The 10,857-nt window shown below is 35.0% G+C and overlaps 1 protein-coding gene across 1 annotated transcript in view; it reads right to left on the bottom strand.

Annotated features, from left to right (window-relative positions):
* LOC106457644 (cytochrome P450 4c3-like) overlaps positions 1-10,567 on the bottom strand; it is an 86,322-nt gene extending 75,755 nt beyond the window's left edge. The window contains exon 1 of the mRNA XM_022383771.1: positions 10,213-10,567. Coding sequence (XP_022239479.1) covers positions 10,213-10,456 — 244 coding nt within the window. The 5' untranslated portion in view covers positions 10,457-10,567. The remainder of the gene's footprint in view (positions 1-10,212) is intronic.
* Between the last annotated feature and the right edge of the window lie 290 nt (positions 10,568-10,857).

A 10,857-nucleotide genomic window follows, 5' to 3' on the forward strand; every position in this document is an offset into this window, starting at 1 on the left:
AGATTACCCTCTCAAAACATTTATTTATTTATGTTTATTTAGATACTTATTAATGTAAATGTGGAAATGACAATAAATGGTTAAAGTATAAACCACTCAAGATAGACATGAAAGACATTCATGCTGACGAAGTTATTATGCTCAGCAATTTGTCACACTTGCGATTTGTTAAGTTTTTGTTATTGTTACTTTTGTTGAGTTAAATAGTGGACTGTATTTTTAATTCAAAATTTAGTTGTAATTCTGTATCACTAATGAATATTCACTGATGTAATTATTGTAATTTTTTCTTCTGGATTTCTCCAATTAGGTTGAATCTTTGTATATCTTATGTTTATATATAATATGTCATGCACTTTGAACTAGTGTGCGAGTGGTTTTGATGTAATTAACATTTTTGTGAAATTTTTTCAGATATTGAGACTAGCTTTCAGTCTTGTATGTTTCACGTGTTATATTCAATAAACGTAAGTTGTAAGCATAAGAATTTATCATTTTAGCTAAATCAGCGAGGGGGGGGGTAATCTGAACAGTGCAGTGGTAATATGAAATCAGGTTCAGGCTACCGGGGGGGGGGGGGAGTAGCCCAGGGACTTCCACGTACTCGGCGCCTATACAAATATATATGTTTTATTCTTCGTTTTTCTTTTCTTTCTACCTGGTCGTCAAGAAAGGTCGTTTACTTTAATTTTCTGTGACCTGTTTAACTGACGCGCACCTAGTTTTGATGCATAATTCTTTGGAATGGCATGGATATTCCGTCCATAATCTTTGCTTTAGAGAACGTACCCTGCACGATTAATACTGTTTAGATACATAAAAGACGACAACGACAGTACTAAGCTATTTCTTCGTCTGTTTGTTTGTAGTTAAGCGCAAAGCTATACAATGGGCTATCTGTGCTCTGCCCAACACAGGTATCGAAACCAGGTTTCTAGCGTTTTAAGTCCGGAGACATGCCCCGGTGCCACTGGGGCTGCTACATCTTCCGTCTAAAGCAATGAGAACGTAAAGTCACTTGAAATGTAAATAAAACATTCGAACTGAAAACTAAAAATTAATTAGAAACACAAATTAACTGGAGGCGAATAATAATACTAAAAGAAATGAGATATACGCATATGTGAACAAACGGGGCTCCAAACATATAACAACATGATAAGTAATACAATTTTTTTCAAGTTGTGTCAACTTGCATGATTTGAAAACGTTTTATAAGTTTGTTTGAAGTTAACACAAAGCTACACAATGGGCTGTCTGTGCTCTTCCCGCCACGGGTATTGAAAGCCGGAAAATAAACGATTGATACAACTTTACATATTCGTGTGTTAGTGGATCGAGCGCGGCCCAGGGTTGAGGATGTAAGACTATAGATCGGAGGTCTATGGTTCGCATCCCTTTGCTGCAAAAAATTCGCATTTCGTACTTTAAGGTTGTGAGTGCGTTACAAGAGTCAAGTACCACTCTTCAACTAGAGTTGGCGATGGGTGGTGTTTGCTAGCTGCCTTCCCTCTATCATTTAAAAATTAGGGATGACTACTGCAAATAGCTCTATGGAAACTTTGCGCGAAATTCAACAAATAAATAATCGTAGGAGTGAAATTTTAAATTACATGTTGATGTGCTGATGTATAGGCAACTTCTCAGTCATCAAGTATGCAACAAATGGAGGAGAATAGGAGGTTATATTTTAACCCGTGTGTGTGTGTTTGTTTGTTTGTTTGTCAGCAAGATTTCTGAAAAAAAGGCTGAATGGACGAGAATTGGTATCCATTGGGAATATGACCCAACTTAGAAGTGATAAGTTTTTGGAGGTTCAAAGTCAAAGGTCAAAGTCACAGCAATGTCACGAAAAAAAATCCTTATCTGTTAACATGGAGAGAGCTTTTTCACACTGTTTTTGCTCTATAATTCAGTCAAAAATGATTGGATTTTAACGAAACTTGGTGAACTTATGTAGAATATGTCTTGTCACATTTATCTTGTCAAAAATGGTCCGTGTCCGTTGATAACGAGGGACATACGGACACATTTTCGTACTTTTTAAGAGCCGAATATTATCAGAGCTGCGTGGCGGAGGTTTGCGATCTATTGAATGTCCCTCTTGTTCATTTATGATTTTGTAACTGAATTTAAATTTTGAGACTATTTTAAACTTTTGTATTATGCGCAATCGAAAGTGCTAGAAGGTTCGGTTCCTATCATACAGAGAGTTTTCGATTTTGTTTATTGATTTTTAAGCGTCCCATTACAAAAATTGTTACAGCGTCAATGCGTGCAACGCATTACTTTAGTTTAAGATCTAGCGCTGGGTATCTGAAAATACGATCTTTGAAAATGTCTTCCAAATTACATGATAAATTTGTTTGTTTGTTACGAATTTCGCTCAAAGCTACACGAGGGCTATCTGCGCTAGCCGTACCTAATTTAGCAGTGTAAGACTAGAGGGAAGGCAGCTAGTCATCACCACCCACCGTCAATTTTACCAACGAATAGTGGGATTGGCCGTTACCTTATAACGCCCCCACGGCTGAAAGGGCGAGCATGTTTGGTGTGACGGGAATTCGAACCCGCAACCCACAGATTGCGAGTCGAGAGCCTTAACCACCTGGCCATGCCGGGCCGATAAATTTATGCAGGGAATATATGTGTTATTTATTAATTATAAGAATTCATATTGATTAATATTGGCAATTGGTTCAAAGTTGCGTGTTCACAAAGTTCTGCATATTTAGATTTGTTGGGGTTACAAATTTTTTTTATATAATGAGATATAAACATCACATATACCGTCTTCTTCCTTTCCCCTTATCTTTTTACCTTTTTAATTTGTTCTTTAGGGAAATTCTAAATCATACTAACACGTATGTCCACCATAAGCTTAACATCAGTATTGCCAATTTCACTTAGTGCAGTGTCACATTCCCAAATTACAGCCCAAAGAAGTACGTATTAAGTTAATCTTATAGCAGTTTAACATTTGTACTTGTTAATTTTACCAAAATTAACGATATTTTGAAATACACACAAGTTTAACTAAAATAAAATAATCCTTCTCTGTTTTGTTGCAACAAATTTTCTTCTGTAATTCTAAAGCTACCTTTGGAGAAAGATTTTGGTATTTACTGGTGTGTAGAACACAAACGTGTTTGAAACGTGTATATATATATATACAGTTGGAAAAGCAATACTACGATGTAATCCAAAGTTAAAGAAACTTCAAAAGGCGAGCACACACACACACACACTATTTTGGTAAATGGCCACACAGATAAGCCTGTATGTATACAAGGAGTTAAAAAATACGCATGGTAGCACACACACATATATAACCAATCTTATCGTTACAGTAGACCTGTGAGTAATACTGATTCATTCATGTCAGCGTTAGTTGTCATATAGACCTAGTTTCACGTTTACATGTACAAATAGTAACTTAATGTGCATAAAATAGCATACGGTTGAAGGGTGAAAGTAGCACACTGGGACAAGAATAGTAATATCGGTGTTACCAAAGCAGTAACATTCAACGATACAGCAGGAAAAATGTCTAGTAACTCGTCATATAAAAAATTATCAAAGTATGAATAATACTTTTTTACCAGTAACTAATTCGAAATTAATTAAGATGCTTAGTCATAAAACAGTGTTTGAAGCTTTACCTCGGTGTATTGTAGTTTTTGTTGTCACATTACAGAGATAATAAAAACTATATGATGAAAGGAAGTATTCTGTTGTAATTAAAAGTAAACTTGATAAATCGGATAAACAGAGTAAAATTTAATGAAAGTGCAACGTTTCACCAGGTTAACCTGGCATCATCAGGTACATCAACTACAAAGAATGCATTGAAACAACAAATATATATATAATAATACAAGGGTACATTGAACTTTGATTATTATACATATTTGTTGTTTCAATGCATTCATTATAGTTGATGTACCTGATGATGCCAGGTTAACCTGGTGAAACGTTGTACTTTCATTAAATTTTATTCTGTTTATCCGATAATAAAAACTGTTCAGCAGGCATTTCTCTTTTCCCGTTTCACTCAATAGCTTGACCTAAAGGTTAGCTATTTTGGCTGCGGATCGAATTGTTATGCTGAATACACTCAGCAATACTCTTGTTATTCTTTTCGAATAGCCAGGCAACGCCTTTGTAGCGGCAGGTGCTAATGGCTGGTGGCCTTCTCTCTCTCTGTCTCTCTAGCCAGAAGTTCAAAATTAGATAAGGCTGTATGTGATCTTTATAACTGTAAAAGATAAAAACTTTTTCACATAACAATAATAATAAGTAGTGTTAATGGTTCAAATATTGTTTTGACGTTTAAATAGATAAACTGTGTGAGGAGATGACAGTTGCCAAAACAGTAAGCTTTGAGTGTAGTTATTAGCTCTATTGACCGTACAAGGAACAAGACAACTTTGTGTTTGCGTGTAATGTTTGCTCTGTAAATTTGTTTAGGAAAGACTTAGGTATAGGTACTTAAAACATATTTGTTTTGGTATTTCATATGATTCAAGCATCATAAACCTCCAATCAAGCTCTTGAGGTCATCTTACCAGTATGCATCCTGTACGGGTACTGAACAAAGTATTATAAGTATCTAGAGACACGGATTAAAAAAATAATTATCAATATCGTTATCCAAATCGAAAATTATTTTGTCTTTACAGAATATTTTGTAAAAATAAAATAACTTTTTGTTAAAAGTAAGTTTTACAAATAGCTCGTAAAATATGGGTGCACACAGTTCACATTATTCTGACATTTCTCATTTTACAATACAGCAACATCTTAAATTCTATTGATTTTTAATTTAATTAAAAGCTATAGACATTATCATAATGAACCATTGGACTCTTCTACAAACTGCAACGAAATATCGCGTTTTGTAGTAAATTCTAAGACCTCTCAAGTTTTATAATGATTTTATAGTCATCACCATATTTACGAAGAAGGCAACAGTTGCTGCCAAAATATTTGGTTCTTAAATCTTTAATTGTGCTTTTTGATGTCTTACTAACAGAAATTTAGCTTACCTTACTATTAACTTTTACATATTTTGTTTAGCAAGTTATCTATAGTAAGTATCGTTTGTTTGTTTCTTGTTAAGCACAAAGCTACACAATGAGTTATCTGTGCTCGGTCCATCGTGGGTATCGAAACTCGATTGCTAGCGGTACAAACCATTAAACTTACCACCGAACCACTGTAGGGGAAAGCAAATATTATGATAAGAAAAGTTTTAGCCTAAAAACTCCACATCTTTAATATTATAGGACTATAATAATAAAATTCGCGGTTCGAGCCATGCAGGGTGCACAGCGCAGACAGCATATTTGTCCCAGAGTGGAATGACAACGATAGAAACCGGGTTTTGATACCCGTGGTGAGCAGAGCAGAGATAGCCCTTTCTGTATCTTTGTGCTTAATTACAAACAAGACAGCACATTTTACATTTTAAGTATCGTTTTTTTCTTTTTATGTAATAAATGTTCCGGGCTCTTAAAGACAACAAAGAAAAAGATCTGATCCATCATTTACTTACTCACAATTTCGTTATTATTACTGAATATACAAACATATTTATCTTTAATAAAAAAATATTATATTTCTTTCATTTTAATACACTGAAATATCACATTTTTGTAATGGTTATCCTTCCTTGAAATTGCGACGAAATTATAACTTTCATAACCACGGAACAATATTTTCAAAGTTATTTTAGCTGTTTAACATTTTCTACGTTTGACACGAGTCATTTCTTTCTTTCGGTGATGATCTTTTGTGTTGCACATCCTTTTATCGACTTGAGTTACATCTATTTGTTTATTCCTGTATGGGCCCCAATCTCATGCAGTTTAAATACATTTAATACATTGCACTCGTATTACAAACAGGCGACTTCAATTCATGTGAAGAGGGTACCAAACATGTAGTGTCGCTATTTCATTAAAAAATTAAGATAAAAATACCACTTTCTATGTATTTTTTTCATAAATATGACTGGATCATTATAAGATTTCCTGAGAAGGAAGAATTAATCTCTCTCTATATATATAAAAACCAATAATATTTTGTTGGGAATGAAGGTAAGTACAGTACTAGTAAATCCAAGGATTTTCTGGTTTAATCACCTACGAAAAAAACACGAATGGCTGGTAACTTATAGAATATTTTACCGACATTACGGCTTGCACCTTTTTCTGGGTAAATCATTTTACAGGAACGCAACTAGTATGAACAAGATTTAGTATAACTATAAGGCACGTGTCTAAACTAATACGCCACAATAGGTACTTTGGTAACATTAGACTTTCAACATGAGAGAAAGCCAACAACATTTGTAATTGCAACAAAGCTGAAAAAAAAATCTGAAAAACATATGTTACACATACATTAATGATAGCTATAGAAAAGCCAACGAATCACTGTGTTTGTAATTTTCCTTACTTTTAGAGTAAAATAAAACTAGTCGGTCATTTTAATAAAAGCATATTATTAACAAGCATATTAAATTTCTTGAAATTAAATACTTTAAACATGATTGTTATTTGTTCTAATTCGTACGCTAAGGAAGCATTACAACTCGCCACATAGCATAACGTCAGAAATCTGCATATCACACAATACAGTGTAGTGTTTACAAGTCAACATATCTGCTAAACCCAGTGAAATCTCCAAGTGGTTCAGCCAATCTAATCCAATAAATCGCCCTTAACTATAATATAAGAGGTGCCCGATAACCGAGCATTTGTCGTCACAGTCAAGCTCAGAATATAAAAGTCTGAAAAACAGTTGACAAAAGTTAGCGTATCTGATAAAAACTCTGGTGGCTCAGTCAATCAAAACCAGTAAATCGTTCTTGACTAAAATATAAAAGATGCCAGACAAGAGAACATCAGCGGCATTTGTCGTCACAGTCAAGCTCAGTGTATAAAAGTCTGAAGAACAGTTGACACATTATAGTTATTCATAAGGATACTTTACAATTAGTTACAACCTGTTTTCTGTCTTCAGTTTTTCCTCTAAACGTATGTATCTATTTTTTAAAACACTTGTGCAATGACGACTGAAACACATTCAACAGTGTAGATTAGTTATATCACTTTCCTTGTGCATGACCTTCACAGTTGATAACTGGTTGTTCAGGAATAGGGAAAAAGCCTTGGAAATTCCTATCTTCGGCCATGTTTGGCATGTTCACTCTTCATCGGAATGGTATAAACTTGTTTGTTATTATACTCTACACGATCTCATCATGATAACAGTGAAATAACTTGATGGATCTTGTTTCATTTCAAACATAGGGTTTCTAGCACACTAAGATAATGATAATCTTCAACCATATGTACTTTGGAAAATGAAAGAAGAATTGTAAAGTGCCCTTTAATTTATTTTCCTTTTTCTAAAATAAAATTTGTACAAAAGCTTATTTGAATTATCTCTCTAGCACGACGTTCAGTTTGGCTCATGAAAGAAAAAGAAAGGCATACTGCAGTCTAGAAGATTTAGCAAAGTCAGATGAAGCTTTATCGTGCGTTATTAAAACAAGGAACACTAAAGATGAAACATTTAATCAAAGTATACGATAACCGACTCCACATGCAACCTAGTTTCCTGCAACATGTGATCAGGTTTTGAGCACAATAACTTGAAACTAAATTGGCCCAGGAAACATTAAACAGTTTTAAACCATGTTTCGCACTAATTACTCGATTACTTGCAAAAGCAGGGCGCTCGCAGTGACGTTGGTTGACCCATAGCCCCCTGAATAATAGAGAAAAGAGTTTTTCACACACAGAGCCTGGTGGTCAAGGTGTTCGACTCGCAAAATGTGGGTCACGGGTTCGAATTCCCGTCACCGAATATGTTCACCCTTTCAGCCGTGGGGGCGTTATAACGTTCTGGTCAATCACATTATTTGGCGGTGCATAATGTTGACTAGCTGTACTCCCTATAGACGTGTGTTTTACCGATTTTGAACACCTTTATTTCATTAATATCAAAAACAAAACCTCAAAAGGCGAGCCATCAAACAAAACAAAGGTATAAAAGTGTCTCTAAGGATTGCATGACTAATTCGCCGAAAACAAACAAAAGAACTACTGACTCAAGCTTACTTTAGGTGTTGTATTTAATATATGTAACACAATTGCTTTGACACTATTTGTATAATCATGTTCGTTTGCTTGTTTTTGAATTTCGCGCAAAGCTACACGAGGGCTATCTGCGCTAGCCGTCCCTTATTTAGCAGTGTAAGACTAGAGGGAAGGCAGCTAGTCATCATCACCCACTGCCAACTCTTGGGCTACTCTTTTACCAATGAATAGTGAAATTGACCGTCACATTATAACGCCCCCACGGCTGAAAGAGCGAGCATGTTTGGTGTGACAGGGATTCGAACCCGCGACCCGCAGTATAATTATGTATCTACCATTCTTTGTAAGTTACTTTTTAGCACTCGCATTTTATCTGGAAGCTAATCCACATATAGTGTCTTAGAAATAAAACTATTTTGTTTTAATAATGCTGCTTAGTGATATTCTTACGACTCCTTTGTGACTGGTTGAAACTCTCCAACGCTTCTCATGAATACAAATTATGAAGTCAACATTAAAATAACACACTTCATTCTCACATTAATGCATTTCTACTTGCCAGGCGTAGCCTAATGATTTGTGCTATAAGAGCGACGGTTAAATCGCACTGTTCCGTCAGCCAAGAGTAACCCAAGATTTGTCGATGGGTGCTGTGAGTATCTGTCTTCCCTTTACTCTAGTATATCATTTCAAAATTGTGGATGGTCACTTGCAGGTAGCCCTTTGTGTAGCTTTATACGAACACTCTAAACATGCAATTTCACCCCAGAACAGTAAAAAGTAAATTTGAATATTTAAAGTGTAAATAGGAATAAATGAACTCCAATACATAACGAGTTTTTATAGCCATCTAAGCAGGGAGTTGGATCGTATGATTTTAGGCGACAACAAGTATAAGGAATGGCAAGTTTTTATGAAGTAAATTATACAAGGAGTTTTAAAGAGAAGGGAACTTTGATTATTGACTAAGTAGATTAATTATTGACCAATTAAACGCATAACTAAGAACGTTTAACACAACATTTTGTTTTGACGGAAATAGGTTAATTAACTGACTGATAAATTTCTAATGATTAATTGGTGAAACATACCAAGAGTGTTACAACACTACGATAATTCTGCAATAGTAGATGACTCAAGAAAATCAATAATTTTGCACTATTATTGACAAAATATGCTCTGATTTTCTTGGTATGCTAAAAAAAAAAGAAGTAAGCGTATCTTCAACTTAAAAATAGTAAAATATGCAGACATTATTTGACATAAGACACCTTGGGAGATTTTAATGCCCCTGAAGATTAACGATCGTGAAATAAATATGTTGCACAAACCTTATAAGCAACTCGATCACTGATGACTATGACATTGTGAATGATTAAATTTTAGACTTATTATATCAACAGATATGTAAGTTGATAAACAGTTAGACAGATTGATGATACAAAGCACATTAACCCTACTCTATTTCTCTTATTTTTTCCATTGCGAATCCGAAATCAGAGACAAGTAAAAAAAGAGAAAGAAATTCATATCTATTTTTTGTTTCCCACAAGTCACTGCCAAAGCGACCTTTCGTTCAATACTAGAACTCGTCAGTTGGGTTGAATATTGAAAGTCAAACAAATCTCTGAAACATTATTTATTATTAGAAATCTAGATTATTACTTCTACTGAAATAAAGTTATAGCTTTATAAACAAAAAATCGATGATTTCTGTGTGGTTGCTCCAGATGGTGTCACCATTGTGTGTCAGGTAGTACTTTACTCCAGAAGGTACGCGCCCCCCTTCCCAGTGGCACAGCGGTATGTCTGCAGACTTACAATGCTAGAAACCGGGTTTTGATACCCGTGGTGGGCAGAGCACAGATAGCCCATTGTGCAGCTTTGTGCTTAACTTCAAACAAACAAACAAACCAGAAGGTCCAGGACTGAAATACATACATACTAACATATATTAACACTGTTAGCAAGATGAACTAACAGTGATAAAACAGTATATATAAAATGTAATGATGGTATCTCTCGACCGTTGTTCTGTGTAGCTAGCCATTGTCCAGAAAAGGAACTTTATTTTGTAAAAACTACTTAAATGAATACTTACGAACATTTTTGTCAACTGACTTGTTTCGAAAGAAGGAAAACACAAGCGTAAAAGCCACGATCAGTGAATTTGCAGATGATCCGGGTACTTTGAGTACTTTTCCAGCCTTTTGTGTGTACTTGTGATAGATTAACACAATCGGGAGAATAATTCCGAGAAGAGTTAGTAGGCCCAGCGTTCTCCAAGTGTGTCCGGGAAAAAGATTAATGAAACCAACCGGGAACAATGATTGTTCTTGTTCCATGGCCTTAGAGTTTCACTTTGATTTCTTTACAATTTAAATAACAAATTTCAAGAGCAATGTTACGTACGCGTTCGCTGAGTACCGACACTGTAGTGTTGCTAAATAGTAACCACTAAATAATCTACTAGTTCACTGACGCATTAACGACGCATGCGTATTTCTCGAAATGTTAGGCCTGTGGCGAAATCGTGAAAGAAAGAAAGAGACAGTAGTCAGGTGTACCAAGCGAGCTCTCTCGCAGAAGTGTTCCCAGTGTAGGTGACTACTTGTAACAAACTAGTATTAGAGCTAAAATCATAAATAATATTCAACGTTAAACTGGTACACATTTAAAAACATTTTATGTAACGTCGAAACATGTAGAGTCGTCAACTTTTTGAAGGCCATAGATAGGCCTAAAT

This window comes from Limulus polyphemus, unplaced genomic scaffold (assembly GCF_000517525.1).
Source record: "Limulus polyphemus unplaced genomic scaffold, Limulus_polyphemus-2.1.2 Scaffold18, whole genome shotgun sequence".
In the NCBI taxonomy this organism is placed as follows: Eukaryota; Metazoa; Arthropoda; class Merostomata; order Xiphosura; family Limulidae; genus Limulus; species Limulus polyphemus.